This window comes from Bos taurus, chromosome 3, assembly GCF_002263795.3.
Source record: "Bos taurus isolate L1 Dominette 01449 registration number 42190680 breed Hereford chromosome 3, ARS-UCD2.0, whole genome shotgun sequence".
Lineage (NCBI taxonomy): Eukaryota > Metazoa > Chordata > Mammalia > Artiodactyla > Bovidae > Bos > Bos taurus.
The window spans coordinates 95,004,336-95,021,327 of record NC_037330.1 but is presented as its reverse complement, the minus strand read 5'-3'; the positions used below and the strand labels follow the sequence as shown (position 1 = coordinate 95,021,327).

The window sequence follows — 16,992 nt, the reverse complement described above, 5'->3', positions numbered from 1 at the left end:
TTGCCCTGCTTCATTGCGTATTCCAAGGCCAAATTTGCCTGTTACTCCAGGTGTTTCTTGACTTCCTACTTTTGCATTCCAGTCCCCTATAATGAAAATGACATCTTTTTTGGGTGTTAGTTGTAAAAGGTCTCGTAGGTCTTCATAGAACCGTTCAACTTCAGCTTCTTCAGCATTACTGGTTGGGCGCACACAGCCGAGAGGAGCCACCCCACGTCCGAGGTCAGGGGCAGAAGCCGGGAGGACCCCATGCCCAAAGGGCGGTGGCCAAGAGAAGTTACCCCACCTCCAAGGTCAGGGGCAGCGGCCGAGAGTACCAGACTGTGACGGCGCAGGAACGGCCGAGAGAAGCTACCCCGCATCCGAGGTCAGGGCAGGGTGGCCCAGAGGAGATACCCAGCGTCCGAGGCCAGGGGTGGCAACGAGAGGAGTTACCCTGCGTCCGAGGCCAGGGGTGGCAACGAGAGAACCCCGCGTCTGAGGTCAGGGGTGATGACAAGAGGAGTTACCCCGCGTCCAAGATCAGGGGCGGCAGCCGGGAGGAGATACTCCACACCCCAAGCCGGAGGCCAGGGGCGGCGGGCGGGAGGAGCTACCCCACACCCCTAAGCCCGAGGCCAGGGGTGGCGGCCCGGAGGAGCAACCCAACGTCCAGGGAGCAGTGGCTGCATGGGCACAGGAGGGCCTGAGAGGAGCTATCCCATGTTGAAGGACACAACACCTGATTAAAAGAGCCTGCCAAAGGCTCAGTAGAATAACAAAAAAAGACGTGCACCAACGCATATCATCATGTCCAAATCTGCGACCCGTGGACTGCAGCATGCCAGGTTTCCCTGTCCTTCACTATTTCCCGGAGTTGACTCAGATTCATGTCCACTGAGTCAATGCTGCTGTCCAACCATCTCATCCTCTGTTGCCCTTTTCTTGTACCTCCATCTTTCCCAGCAGCAGGGTCTTTGCCAGTGAGTCAGCTCTTTGCATCAGATGGCCAAAGTATTGGAGCTTTAGCATCAGTCCTTTCAATGAACATTCAGAGTTGATTTCCTTTAGGATTGACTGGTTCCATCTCCTTGCTGTGCAGGGGACTCTCAAGAGTCTTCTCCAGCACCACAGTTTGAAAGCATCAGTTCTTCAATGCTCAGCCTTCTTAATGGTCCAGCTCTCATATTCGTACATGACTATTGGAAAAACCATAGCTTTGACTATACAGACTTTTTTTTTGCAAAGTGATGTCTCTGCTTTTTAATATGCTGAGTTTTTCATAGTTTTTCTTCCAAGTAACAAGTGTCTTCTAATATCATGACTGCAGTCACCATCTACAGTGATACTGGAAACCAAGAAAATAAAATCTGTCACTGTTTCCATATTTTCCCCATCTATTTGCTGTGAAATGATGGGACTGGATGCTGTGATCTTAGTTTTTTGAATGTTGGATTTTAAGCCAGCCTTTTTTCACTCTCCTCTTTCACCCTTAGCAAGAGGCTGTTTAGTTCCTCTTCGATTTCTGTCATCGGAGTGGTATCGTGTGCGTATCTAAGGTTATTGATATTTCTCGCAGCAATCTTGATTCCAGCTTGTGCTTCATCCAGCCTGACATTTCACATGATGTACTCTGCATATAAATTAAATAAGCAGGGTGACAGAATACAGCCTTGATGTACTCCTTTCCCACTTTGGAATTAGTCCATTGTTCTGTGTCCCATTCTAACTATTGCTTCTTGACCTGCATACAGGTTTCCTGGGAGACAGGTAAGGTGGTCTAGTATTCCCATCTCTTTAAGAATTTTCCACAGTTTGTTGTGATCCACATCGCCAAAGGCTTTAGCATAATCAGTGAAGTGGAAGTAGATGCTTTTCTGGAATTCCCTTGCTTTCTCTGTGATCCAGCAGATGTTGGCCATTTGATCCCTGGTTCCTCTACCTTTTCTAAATCCAGCTTGTACATCTGGAAGTTCTCAGTTCACATACAATTCAAGCTTAGCTTGAAGGATTTTGACCGTTACCTTGCTTGCATGTGAAATGAGCACAATTGTAGTTTGAACATTTTTTGGCATTGCCCTTCTTTATATAGGATTGGCATGAAAACTGATCTTTTGCAGTCCTCTAGCCACTGCTGAGTTTTCCAAATTTGCTGACATATTGAGTGAAGCACTTTAACAGCATCCTCTTTTAGGACTTAAAATAGCTCAGCTGGAATGACATCACCTCCACTAGCTTTGCTTGTAGTAATGTTTCCTAAGGCCCACTTGACTTCACACTCCAGGATGTCTGGCTCTAGGTGAGTGACCACACCATTGTGGTTATCCAGGTCGTTAAAACCTTTTTGGATAGTTCTTCTGTATATTCTTGCCACCTCTTCTTAATCTCTTCTTCTTCTTTTAGGCATTTGCTGTTTCTGTCCTTTATTGTGCCTATCTTTGCATGAAATGTTCCCTTGGTATCTCCAGTTTTCTTGAAGAGATCTCACAGTCTTTCTCACTCTATTTTTTCCTCTGTTTCTTTGCCTTGTTACTTAAGATGACTTTCTTCTATCTCTCCTTGCTATTCTCTGGAACTCTGCATTCAGTTGGATGTATCTTTCCCTTTCTCCTTTGCCTTTCACTTCTTTTCTTAGCTTTTTGTAAACTCTCCTCAGACAACCACTTTGCTTTCTCTTATTTGTTTTTCTCTGGAATGGTTTTGATTACTGCTTCCTGTACAATATTAGGAATCTCTGTCCATAGTTCTTCGGGCATTCTGTCTACCAGATCAGATGTAACTGTAGGCAAGCTTGGGCCTGTAAAATGAGAAAGTTGTTCTTAAAGATTCTTTTTTGAAATGTTTTACTTCTTTCTGTCATAGTCTAGTCCATTTCTTCTTTTTAAAAAAATTGTTTTATTTCATTTTCAGCTTTATTGAGGTATAGTTGAAATACAAAATTGAAAATTTAGTTCGTTTCTTAAAGTGTTGGAATGCTGTCACATAATGGTGGAGCCACAGTAATAGTAGCTAACATTTATTTAATGAACTTTTATATGTACAGTAGTCCTAGTAGAAGCTGGGCAGATGGTCCGGAGAAGGACATTGAATCTCATTGTCCTCCCAGCTTTTTGACCGTCCCTGAAGCCCCTCAAACCATAAAATGGTTTGAGCTCAGGAAAAAAAAAAAAAAATTGCCCACTAGGTATAAAACCTTTAATAGGTGAATATCTAAGCCAGAGGTGCAATAGCCATTTCTATGATCTTTAATAACAGAAGTCATGTAACTTTTATAGGACTGAAGAAAAGCTTTCATGCTGTGCAATGCAGTTTTGTACCTCACTTCCTCTTTGAAAGCTAGAATTGACATCCTCTTCTTGCTTAATGACTGTATTTGTTAACTGAAGTTTCACTGTATTCTGTTTAATCTAAATTCTCTTATAGGCAGACACATGTAATATAAAGCTAAAGGCAGTGTGTATCAGTATTGGGTGGCAAGGAGGAGGATCGGGTAAAGTTTTACATTGACAAGACACTAATATGCTTTGAACCAGTGGACCTGCAGGGGAAAGTAGAGGGAATTCCAAGAACAAAGGCAGTAAGAGAGACAAGCTTGAAACTTTCAGGAAACAGCTAATTGGGCTGAAGTAATAGAGCTCTTCAAATGCAATATTGATAGTTATAAAAGCCACTGTTTAGTGAGTTCCTGCCATTCTAAGGTTCACCGTCTTTCTCATTTAAGTCTTAACAGCAACCATATAAGGTAGGGTAATCCAGATAGGCTAAATCTCTTCAACAGGGCTGTACTGGCAGAGAAGTAACTTTGACAGTAATCCAAGGTTATCTGGATCCAAAAACCATACTTGATAATAATAAAATATGTTCTTTGCATGTGAAATGAACTAAATATTTGGATGAAGAATGTAATTCTGATAAGTATCCATATGCTTGGTTATTATTTTCTAGATGAGCTAAAAGTATTAATCATTGATTTCATATGGGAATTTATTAAACATGAAACTTTGAACTACTGGCATTTTACTTGTGTCATAGAATATAACATTATTTGATAAGAATTTACCTTTTTTTGAGATCTTTAATTACATATTTGTTCTGAATCTCAAAAGAAATAGTCTTGAGTTGAATTGCCTTTGACCAGAAACTCAACTAGTCAAAAAACGGGTTTATAAGAATAGGGCTAATTTAAGGGAACATAATCGTATCTTTAAGAGACATTGTGATGAAATGTCTTTTTCCTTGAATTAAATATTTCAGTATTTGAGCCTAATATATATGTATCTGAGACTTGCCCCTAAAATTTCTCTTTGAAAAGCATATTTATACTTGAGCCCTTACAAAGTCTCATTATGGGTGCTCTCTGTTATTTTCTTTTGAACCCCAGAAACCATTGACTAAAAACAGCCTCAGCTGATGCTAGTTCTGAATACTTAGGGAGGTTATTTCACAGAATTTTTTTTAAGTTGTTAAACAGTTTTTTCAAATTGTTAAAAAAGGTTGTGTCAACAAATTCAGCTATTATTCCTGAAGGCATAATCTCCTACTTGCACATGTTGGCTATCATTGTAAACAAATGCCTAAATTGTAGAGATCATGAATAATCCTACAGGATGAATAAAAATAACATTTTCTAATGTTAATGTGAATAGATAGTTGTGATTTAATGTAAGTTTTCCTATGAAGACGTTATACATAGATTGAAAGTGTTATGTCTCAATTTATTCAGTAGAGGGGTTATCTGAAACACTGTATTAGGTGGCTCAAAAATGGTTTTAGCCACAATGAAATCATTAGGTCAGAGATGAACTATCTTCATTGTTTTCATCGAGTTGAGATCTTTTCCCAGATGTCTCATCAGAGGTTTTTTCTGAGTATCTTATCTAATAACGTAGCTTTCTCCATCAATCAAGGAACTTTATTTTGTTTACACTTCACTCCCCATCACCTAGCACATAACAGATACTCAGATATCTGTTGAAACAATGTATAAAGAGTGTGAATAAAATTATCTCATAAATGTGAGACTTCCCTAATGGTTCAGACAGGAATCTACCTGCAGTGTGGGAAACTTGGGTTCAGTCCCTGGGTTGAGAAGATCCCCTGGAGGAGGGCATGGCAACCCACTCCAGTATTCTTGCCTGGAGAATCTCCATGGACAGAGGAACCTGGCAGGTGACAGTCCATGGGGTCTCAAAGAGTCAGGCATGACTGAGCAACTAAGCACAGCACAGCGAGTAGAAAAATAAAGCAATACAGTTGCTTGAACAAAGTTGACCCTTGAACTACATAGCTTTGAACTGCACAGGTCCAGTTATGCATGGTTTTTTTTTTTCAACTAATATGTACTACAGTACTGCATGATTCATGGTTGAGTCCTCGAATGTGTTTTCCATTTGGAAGGAAGGTGGCCTCATTTGGCTCACTGGATCATCATATCCAAATACATATCCAAAGCCTAATTTTACAGGAATTTATTGCGATAATGTCTCATCTTTCCAAATAAACAAAAAATTAATTTTAAGATTGTTGTCTGTATGGAAAGAAATAACAAGTTTGCAAATAAGAAGAATCTGTAATGGCCAGTTCTAATGTAAATAATGATATATACCAAGACCATGAAACTCCCATTGTGGCCTACAGAATATTGAATACAGTCCATTTGGTTAATTAATTACATTGATTTATGTTTGTGTATCAGGAATGAATATGTCTGTGTTATGTGGTTTTCCTATGGAAATACTTCAAGTAACATTCCATGCCAGTTTTACTGTAAACCTTGTTTTTATATCCTTTAACAGTAAGTCAGATATGCTAAAGTTAAGGCAGGGTTAACAGAATTTGATGCCAGTGCGTATTTGTCCAATTTCCTCCCTCTCCAAGGTCCCCTCCTCAGCCCAAAAAGGAAGAAACAAAAGGAAAACATTACCTAGAAAACAGATTTTTTAAAAAATAATTAATTTCTCCATTTTAAAAAATTTAGGAACAAGTTCCAGTTCCGGTCTATCATCCAACACCTAGCCAGACTCGCCTAGCAACTCAGCTGACTGAAGAGGAACAAATTAGGATAGCTCAAAGAATAGGCCTTATACAGCATCTGCCTAAAGGAGTTTATGACCCTGGAAGAGATGGATCAGAAAAAAAGATCCGGGAGTAAGTTTTAATTTATACATGTTTCAAAGGTCTTTCTTCAGAGATTTGTTTTTTAAAAATATTCTGTTGCATTTTAAGAGTCAGATATTTAATGAATTCTGGGCAAAAATTTGTTTAGATGTAGAAATTAAGAATTTTCGTATAAAAAAGAATAAACGATGGTACAAATTCTGACCATTTTATAGGTTGTCTGTGTCCATTTGGATGACAGTTAATGTCAGTTAAAAATTATTTACCTGTGTAATAAGTGTGAACTAGTACCAGCATTGCTGGTGGCCTAGTCAATTGGTAAAGCCATTTGGCAATATTTCATGGACCTTTAGATCTAAACCCTTTGAGACAGTTAATTTTAGAGACCTATCCTAGAATATGTACCTCACTTCAGCTCCCAGAGTTTTATGTGCAGAGATAGTTACCATAGTTCTAGTTAGTGAAAAACAATAATAGAGGAATACTTCGGTAGGTTATATAGAGGTTAAAATTGTTTGCTAAGGATTTTAGTGATATGAGGAAAATCTTATCTATTTCTTAATTTATAGAATAATTGTACTAAGTCTGATGAGTTATATATAAAATTTTACTTCAGGGAGATTTTTCCTTCAGAGTTCATTATTGTTTGAGAATCCCTGAGAACAACTATTTTCCTTGTAGGTTAAGAATGATCTTTACCAACACAGACATAAAGTAATTTATTATGCTGTGCTTGGCTGTTTGAGCTGTAGCACCATTTAGGGTTAGTGGTTCTGTATTTATATGTAGTTATTAAAGTGAAAGCTTCCTGGGCTTACACTGAAAACTCAGTTCAAATAAAATTAATCTAACATGGTTTCTTATCTACTAAAGCTTCACATCCTCCTTAAGGTGTCTTCTGTAATATGTAGCTGTTTTTACAAGCACTGTTCTAGCAGTGGACTTGATTCCTATCTGATACCTTTCTCTTTGTTGATTGCTCTCAAACTCTTCAAATTCCCAGGTGATTGAAATAAGAGATTGTAGCAGGATAACGCTAAGAAAAAATTCCGTCTGGATGCTTAGGTGATAGAATGACAGGAAGCCGTTTTTGTCTGTTCATATTAACACTGTCTTTGTAATACGGATTTTAAAGAGTATTCTAGATAGATCACTTGTCTAAAAATACTCTCTCATTTCTCTCCCTCACCCCAACAGGTGTGTGATCTGTATGATGGACTTTGTTTATGGGGACCCAATTCGATTTCTGCCGTGCATGCACATCTATCACCTGGACTGTATAGATGACTGGTTGATGAGATCCTTCACGTGCCCCTCCTGCATGGAGCCAGTTGATGCAGCACTGCTTTCGTCCTACGAGACTAATTGAGCCAGGGTCTCTCATCTGACTTCAAGTGAACCATCATTTTTGGTGGTTTTGATCTTTTGTCACTGAGCCCAAAGAGCCAGGGATTAGGAATTAAGATCATGCACAAAAGTTTCCTAAAATTTCCTGAATGGCTGCAGATGTTGGGGAAAGTACGTGATATTTTAGAAACTTAGGGGGAAAAGTAGGATGGTATTTTTATGTAAAGCCTTGACCCAGTGTTTAAAAATATAATTGTATTTAGATCTTGTTATTGCTCCAGTACATAGGAATTGTGTAAAGTGTTACAGCAGCTGTATGTTTCAATTGTGTGTGTCAAAGATTAGGAAAAAGATAGTGGTTGTTTTTTCCTAAATGAAATAACTTTCTTCTTCTCCCCCACCCAAATTCTTTTCTGAAGTTGCTGGCATTTGGGTCAAGGTTTTATTAAAAGCTACATTTTATAACACTGGCACAAAAAAAGTAGTTTTAAGCTTGTTTGCACAGTTCTTTTTTTCCATTGGAAATGGAATTCATTGCCTTAGGTCTTTTTTAAATAGTGTATTATTATCGTTGGGGCTGGCTCTATGCTTGAAAACCAGTTTATTTATAACCTGTTATAAGTGCTATATCTGTTTGCAGTTAGGAAATGCAGAATTCAAAGTGATCTCCTAGCTTGTAAGCAAACTGAGATGCACTATCCCTTTTCTATTAAAATAAAAATCAGTTAATGTGTCAAGAAACCAACTCTAGTGAAGTCAGGTTTAATATTAGCCTTTCTTATGTGTTTCATCTAATTATTTTGGTTGTTAATATGGTGATAATTATTTTGGTTGTTAATATGGTGATAATTAAAAGTCAAGGTAAATTTTAAATATTAGGAATTCTGATTTATTCAGCTTGAATTATGCCACCATGCTTATGTAAAAATGAAAGTGGCAACATGGTTAAACTGAGAAAGTTTCTCAGTTGTAACAATTTTGATTTTTTCTTTCCTGTGACCTTCCCTGTTGTCTTGAACCATAGCAAAAGGATACTGCATCTCTTGTTGTATTGCTGAGGTTATTGAAGTTACATAAAACACATCTCAGTCTCTGTTTCTTGGAAGGAAAGTCCTGCTAGTTGACTGACAATTCTAAGCAGGGAGAATTAAGATAAATGTGTTTAATTAATGTTTTGCACACAAATGCAGAATTTGTATAACCACATGACATCATAGTTGTGATCTCAAAAAAAGGACTTTATCTTTTTCTTGCAGTTAAATGTAGGAATTCTCTGAAACTCTAAGCTTCTGAAGTGTTAGAGGTAGAGATGGTCTAGCAAAGATGTAGTTTGTAATGTTTTATCCATTTAGCATGTGTTTATTTTTTGTTATGTACTAGAAGGTGACATATTTGTTTGGCTCAGTGATAATTACAACTAAAAAATCATTCATTAGCGAAAGGAGAAGCAATCTCAACCTTAACAAATCAGAAATGTTTCTTATTATTTTGTATTGAGTTGAATATTTGACTCTTTAACACTTTTCTGCATACAAAACACAAGTCAAGTCTCTTGAAGGGTTCTTCATAATTGTATTATAGAAGAATTAAGTATGTTATAAGCACTTAAAGATTTGACATTCAACTGTAGCAGTATCCATGTTGGTTAATTTTCTTATGAGCCCCATGATGAGTTTGAGAAAAATTGAAAGAAATTATAGATTATCAGGTTCTGTTAAATTGTTACATGTATCTTGCTTAAGTTTTTGTTCATTAATTTATATCCAATTACATAAAGCAAATTTGGAGGAAACACCTGAAGTTGTGCAATATTTTCAGCGATATTTTTTATCTTTGTGTTTTCTACTTAAACATGATGTCTGTCATCAAGTGTTATAGTCAGACTTTCTTTTTTTCTAGATTGTCAAAATTGGTAAATGAACATTTTTTTTTAATCATCTTCTATGTTGCTATTAGTCTTTCTTTATTAACAGGTTTCTTTTACAGAAGTTTGGCGGTAATATTGAGGGAACCAAGATTGAGCTGAATTTTTTTTTTTAATAAGGTACTTTGTATTCTTTAATTTTGATCTCCACATACCATGTTAGGAACCATCAATTTTGGCTTTTACCAAGTTAAATAAAGTTATAATACAGTTGTAAAGGGCTAAAGTTAGAATTGATTACATAAGAATCAATTCTCCCAAGTTATCTAATCCTTTCTTCAGAACACACATGTATAAATTTAATTAATTGCCTTTAGTTTTCTAGGTATATATATAAACTTTGGGGGAAGTATTTTTTATGGCTTGGCTTTTACTATCATCTAATCATAAGTTTAGACGCTTGGTAGCTTCTAAATTTTCTAAAGCAAATAATAGGCATATTACCCTGTTATCCAGCATAATTGGGATTGGGTAAAACGTGTTCAGGCTTGGCTGTAGGATTTGAAATGTCTGAAAAGCCTGACCAGGAAAAAATAAAAGAATCTTACTCTTTTAAATGTAAACCATAGAAGAAATACTTTCAGATACTTGGAGTTTGGTTCACACAAACTTTTTAAATGCTATGAGTGTTCTTTATAAGACATCTCTTATAACAGGTATTGACTCTCCCAACTACTTTTGGTGTCTATATGACATAAAGCAGAATATATAGTGAGCATCGAAGTAACAAGTTCTCTATGTGCAAAGCTCCTCTTTAGGGAAGCATACATTTTTAAAAAGGATTAACAATAAAGGAGTACAAAGTAAAACTGCCTGTGGTCCTTAGACTGAAAATGGCAAATAGAAAAGGTAAGTTTTTTGGCATAATTCCTAAATGTAGACAGTTGGTGGCCATGTTTGCTTACAAAGGCATTGGCTAGCAGATCAGTTTCTCAGAGTCAGCTGAGGACACTTGACACTTGCATGTTAAGTGCATCATAGCTAATCAGCTGATTTTTTAAGCCTTTAAATTTGAAACCAGTGGACATGAGAAAAAGTGGGTTTTTGGTTAGTATCTCCTGAAGTAATACTAAATTTACTCACCTGAATTTAAAGGTCATCTGTTCTTTTACTGGGTCGGGAAAAAGATCGTTTGTAGCCCCTGCTTGCGTCCCGTGTAGCTCCCCTTTCCTAGGCTTCCCTAAGACTCAGGCTCGGCGCGGCTTGTCCACATCATGTGAGGGTGGCCATGGGAGCCCTCGGGGTCATTCAGTCATATTCTGACTGCCTTCTGTTACTCCTTTGGAGGACAGAGTTTAATTCCTTCTAATTTCTTCCTGGTCCCACTTCAGAAATATTTTGCCATCATTAAATTAAAAAGTGTGGAGTAAAAATGTCCAGCTACAAAATTTCATCTTTGCACTAAATGTCATTACTGATTGACCCACTGTTAGGTGACTGACCTGAGAGCTATCAAGAAATGGCCTGCGAATTTTTCTTCAGTTCTGTATTGTCAGAACAGACACTTGCTTATGGCCAGGCAGTAATTTAATTAATGCTCATAATTTGGATTTAGACAGAGCTTTAGTTTGTAGAAATTTCAAGTGAAACATAAGGATTTAATGGGAATGACTGTTAACTGCTCGATTACATTATATAAAACACCTTAAAATGATGCTTTTTCTGAGTGGTTTGAAAGATGTAGCAAGTCCACTTCATGTATTTAGGGAAAGTTAAGTGGACCGTTTGTTTTCTCTTCACATAAATTATTGTTTTTAACTAGAGAAAAATACATGGTTTTTTAAGCTCTAAGAGTTACATTATAACACAGTAATGTTTGTATTAAAATGCCATATAGAAGTTAGTATGAATGAGGCACATGTAATTTGGGAATATTAAATGTACTCTGTAATGCCTTTTCTGAGAGCCTCTGGGTCTGAAAACATCAGTATTGGGTGATTGTTTATTCAGGTTTTGATTGTCCCAATAACAGGTATCCAGACTTTGCTTTTTGATTTATCCTTCATTTTCTTGCATGGGAACAGAAAATGCAGATAAATTCCTTTACAACTCATTTCTTGATCCATAAACCGTTTGTTAAGAGGCTTCAGTAAAATTTTACAAAAGGGGTTTGTACTTAACCTGCACCTTTTAATTGTCCACATTGTTCTTCATTACATTATCGCCCTGAGCAATGTGCATCAGCCCAGGACAGTAACTGGATACATCTAATTAATGTTACTGAGAGACTGAAGAGTTTAAGGAAACTTTAAGAGGTACTGACTTCTCTATTTTTGTTTTTTGAGAAGAGTTAATGTCCACTGGAAGACTTTAGTTATCTTGGATGCTTTCCACAGTAAGTTTGTTTTTGTCTGCATAGTGAATGAAGCAGCATTATTAATAAGGTCCAGATTTTAGGCATCTAAAACTGATTGTGATCAAATGAGAAGCACTGCCTGTTTGCCTTGAACACACTGTAAGCAGTGCTTATTGACTGTTTCTTGGTGCTGAGAGAAAGAAGTTGAAAAATGCAACTGAGGGTTTACTTCAGGAGTCTGGTCATAGTAGTGAACTCTGAATGATTACGAGAAAATTCCCTTTTCTCTGGGAGCCATATAGTAGTTAATCTAGTCATTTTGGATCCAAAAGCAGGTTGTAGGTGTTATGTGAATTGGGAAGCCTGGGCTATCTTAGCGGAAAGACGTTGAGATTGGCTTCCCAGCACTATCCATACCAGAGGTATGGGAATAAGCTACATTCTGCCAATTACAGAATCAAAGCCAGTCTCACCTTTGAAATAATGCAGAATAGTGATCTCTTTCCATGAGGGTAGCTGAACTCAAGTACAGATAAGTTAATGGCTACAATTTTAGAGTATGCACTGAAGGGAAGTTGTTTTCCACAAACTATTTTTCCTCATGGCCCTTGATAATCACTATAATGTTATTTTGATATGAGGAATAATAACCGTTCTTCTAAGTAGTGAGATGGATGCTAGCTGGGCATTTTCAGATTGAAGCTATCTTTAAGAAATCACGTTTATGGGTTTGGATTTCAATAAACTGCATTGCTGATTTCTCATGAAGAGTAGAGAACATGAAATGCCAACTCACATGGACACTTAGAGCCTGATTATCACTTAGCATATTGAAAGTGTTTTCCTCCCCCTAAGTGTCATAGCTGGTGAAGAGAAGATGAGGTGTTTTAATGGCAATTCACATGAAGCAGGAGCAATTGGTGGTGGTGACATTTGGCATGGCACTGGGTTCCCGACTTCCATGTTTAACCTTATATGGTACATTGTTCACACAGCAGTTAAAATAGTTGAGTAAATTGGATGATGTCGTTCATCTGCTTAGAGCTTTTAATTGCTTTCTGTTGTTTGGAGAATAAAATCCAAGCTCCTTAATGGAGATAATAGATTTTCTGCCTCTCTCCTTTAATAATACTCTACTTTTTAAACTTTTTGTGCTTTTTAAAATGCCAAGCTCTTCCTGTCTCAGGTCTCTTGTGGTTTCTGTCCTGTGGTTCACTTCCCCAGATTGTTTGATGGCTGGTTTCTTATCCTCTGTACCAACAGTCCCTGTTTATTCCATGGCCCTAATTTGTTTACTTTCATTTGTTTCTATAAGAGCAGGACATTTAGGTGCTCAGCAGATATTTATTAAGTGAAGGGAAGGAGAAAGCAGGGAGTCTGAGCATTTCTAATGGAGTGGAAGCTACCATCAAGGAGGTTCCCATTGGAAAGTAGGGATCTTACAAAGATTTTTGAGGGTGGCAAGGAGGACAAAGGCAAAGCTCTTCTTGAGTGGGCAGCTTGCTGATAAGCCTTGTCTCTAATCAGGACTGCCCCTTCACCTGGGAATCAGCTTTTGAAAGAAAGGACGTATAGTGGATACATGTTTTTGTCTGCCCAGTACCCCGTGTTTTTTAGTAATAACTCCCAGCCAAGTGTGTAACTGAAGATGGACCAATTGTAGCACCTCACGCCTTTGCAAGGTAGTTCTCACACTTCAGTGTGCATCAGATCCACGTGGAGGACTGCGATTGTTCAACCTCACCCCTACATTGAAAGGAGGGGACTTGGTAATTTGCATTTCTAACAAATTCTCAGATATCTAATGCTGGGAAGCCACCAGCCTAAGGGAGGAACATTTGAGCCAAGTCAGACTAATCAAGAGTCCTTATTTGGGGATTTTTCATACTAAGGAGCCCTTTTCTTCTGGTTACAAAGCTATAAGGATGTAAGGTCTGAACCACCATGCAGAAGAGTCAGTTCGAGAGCATCTAACACGAACAAAGTGAAGGGTTGGAAAAGACCTAATGGATGCACTTGAGCCATTGATTCAGTTATCCCCTAGGCCAGACTCACCACTGCCTTCCCACAGTTCATGTGGGCCAGTACATGTACCTTAATATACTAGGGGCTGTTTGTTTAGTTAGGCTATTTATTTAGTTGATTTCTTTTTATCTTCAGCAGGCCTGTGAAGCAGCTGACATTAGCCCCATTTTATAGAAGAGTAAACTGATTGTCAAGGCAGTAAAATAATTTAAATTCAAGCTGTACTTATATCCACTATCCCATGTAGATAATAGAACTTACAGTTGCTATGTTTAGTAGATCAGGCTTTTCTCTTATGGATTTGTTCACTACCTCTTTTCTATAGATGTCTGCAAGTCACCTCTACCCCAGGGGCAACAGATTTCTGGCCCATGAACCACTTTGACCCACAGATGTGAAATATTTGGCCAACCAGCGCTCTTAAGCACTTAAATTCTAAGAGTGTCTTCAGCATCATATGCTTCTAAGTTTGCCAGTGTTCCTACCTCTCAGCGTCTTACACCAAATCTCTTCTAGCATATGGTTTGGACTCAAGCCACAGTCCAGGCCAGAGCCTCTGCATCAGTTCACGTTCCATCTCTGGAGTAGCTGGCTGGAACTCTACCTCTTCAACTGGGATTAGCTCATACATTTTCCTCCAGCATCCTAATTTTATGAGCAAATATGGTTGTTTAAGGATTGCCTTTGTCCAACTTAGACCCTGCCCCTACCTCATAATGCCAAGTGCCATGTGGGGAACCATGCCACACAGACATAATTCCATGCACTCCAAGCCAAGGATTTCTAGTGTTTGAGTTGTTAGCCAGTACCTTTTCCTTACTTAACAGTGGCCCAAGAGTCAATTAAATCAGATCCAACTTGAAGCTAATAATTGGAAAGCTTGACCAGTATTTAGCAAAGCATGAGCTTTAGAGTTCAACTGCTTGGCTTCAAATATTTCTGATGTGTAATAGCTGTGTGGTCTTAGCGAAGTTGTTTAACCTGTGTCTCAGTTTTCTCATCTGAAAAATGGCAGTAATAGCCCTACTTCTTAGAGCGGTTTTTGAGGATTAGATATGTGCAGACTACTTAGACTCACAACGGGTAAGTAGCACTTACTATTTAGACGTCCACAGCAATCGTCTGTAATTCTGTATCTTCTCAAAGTAAGGGCTCGATTATATTTTGTCATTTTAAGAGCTAAGTAGACAGCGGAAGCAACTCATAGACTGCTCACTTCGAAATGGATTTTTAAGGCCCTGAGGCTCCTTGTTTGTGGATTTACTTCAGTCACCCTGCCAGACAGTGATGAACTTTGCACCAGATTTCCACAGAGCTGTGCTAACTCAAGCAGAAAGGCACTTTCCAGCCTCGGAAAACTGCATCTGAGGGTGAGGGTGAGAGGTTCCCATTTATTTATTAGTGAATTAGTGTGATGGTGCTAAGGGCATAACAGGACTGTTGAGAAGGCACACTGCTGGACTAAATTTGAAGCAAAGAGGAAGACTGTTTTCCACTCCTTACCATCTTAGAAGAAATAACTTGGGAGTCACTCCAGAGAAAAGTATCTGGATTTTATTCCCTTGTTGAATGATTCAGGCACTCAGCAGGCTGGGGCTTTCTAAAATCCCCCAGTGCTCCCTTCAGTTGCTGAGAATCTCCCACTCAGACCTGAGCCAAGTATTTGGTTGGTGCTGGCCTTTCAGAGTCCTGGCTTCGCTGTCGGGTCATGGCTTTTTTGCTGTGAATGACGATAGCTGTCTTGGAAACGCTCCTATTCTGACTTGAGAGATAAGGAATAGGGAATCCTGCCAACATATGGGAGAGCTGATAGGGACCAGCACACTGCTGGAAGCTACCCTGCCAGTTCAAGGCCTGGGACCAGTGAGAGGCAGAGTAGACTTTGTTGCCAAGAGCCTGTTCAGAGCATGTTACACAGTTGCTGCTCCCTGAGTTCCTCTGTGTGGCAAGGACTCAGACTTTCCGCAAATGAGGATTAGTTGCTCTCTGGGTGTCCTGGACCACTGTAGAGGCCCCTGATTGAGGGGGTCTATCATCACTTCTGGTAAGCCACCTGGCAACACAAGCCTTTGACAAAAGATAGGAAGGTACAGATCCGTTGCCTCTTTTTGGAGATGAAAGCCCAGAAACAGACTTGACCAGAATTAGAACTGTTGACAGCAGGAGAGAGCCTTAATCTAGTTCAAATTACTAAATTTTAGAGGCTCCATGACTCCCAGGGTCACACTGAAAAAGCAGTAGTAGCAAAGCAGGGGCTGCAGTTAGGTCTCCTTACCTGGAGGCCAGAAATCTCCTCACCCGATCAGCTGCCTTTCTAGGGCAGATGTGCTAGGAAGGTCTGCAGTGTTAGAGAAGCAATGACCAGCAATGGCTCAAGACACAATGAGAATCTCAAGACAGCATTTTCACCTTCAGAGGCCTCTGCACAAGGATACAGTGGTGGTAGGCACCCAGCGTTTTCACCTTCCTTCACATACGTGTTTGTTTTTGGCCATCCAGCTTGCAGGATCTTAGCTCCCTGACCAGGAGATCAAACCCCGGCCACGTCCGTGAAAGCACCAAGTCCTAACCGTTGGACCTCCCTCACAAGCATGTTTGAGGGCAGAGCCCAAGCTGCAGGTAGGATAAGGGAGACAAAACTGACAGGACTGCAGCCAGGGCAGCAGACAGACGCTAAGGTGCTGGGGGGCTAACTCGTGACGCCCAGAAGGAAACAGCAACAACTAGGACATCACCCTGGCATGAAGAGTTTAAAAACACCTAAAATGAACACTGAGATGAAGAAAGGTTTTTGTAAACGGCAATTTTACGTTTGGAATGCAGTGACCAGTGCTGCTTTTATACTGCAATGGTAGCATTCTGATTTGTGAGGGAGGCCAAGACGCCACCCTGTTCAGCAGCCTAGCTCCAGTTCACCCCTTTCACCTGCCCTGCTGGGCTGGGCACCCAGCATCCAGGCTGTGGAAGAGAGAGAGCTTGCCCTTTGTGGAAAGCATTCTTTTGTCTAGTTCTAGCAAGATACTGGAGCTTTCCTTCGGTAGCATTTCTGCTCTGACAGTACACTAAGTGCAAAAGAGGATCTTTTGACTGTCTTTTCAGTCGAAAATGAGAATATGCTTTACCTAAAACCCATAACTTCATTCAGTATCAGTCACAGGAAACTTGGTTGTATATTAATTGATTAAACCACCCTGTCCCTAGCATATGCTTAAAAGTGTTTGCTAAATACAGCAGGCTGGAAGATGGGAAAAGTCTGTGGTCCTTCCCTTACAGAAACTGCATTTGTGTGTTTGAGTTAGTCAGA

At 39.2% G+C, this 16,992-nt stretch overlaps 1 protein-coding gene across 1 annotated transcript in view; it reads left to right on the top strand.

The window, feature by feature from the left end:
• Positions 1-9,235, top strand: part of RNF11 (ring finger protein 11) — a 46,947-nt gene extending 37,712 nt beyond the window's left edge. The window contains exons 2-3 of the mRNA NM_001077953.1: positions 5,957-6,126; positions 7,294-9,235. Coding sequence (NP_001071421.1) covers positions 5,957-6,126; positions 7,294-7,465 — 342 coding nt within the window. The 3' untranslated portion in view covers positions 7,466-9,235. The remainder of the gene's footprint in view (positions 1-5,956; positions 6,127-7,293) is intronic.
• Positions 9,236-16,992: the final 7,757 nt, after the last annotated feature.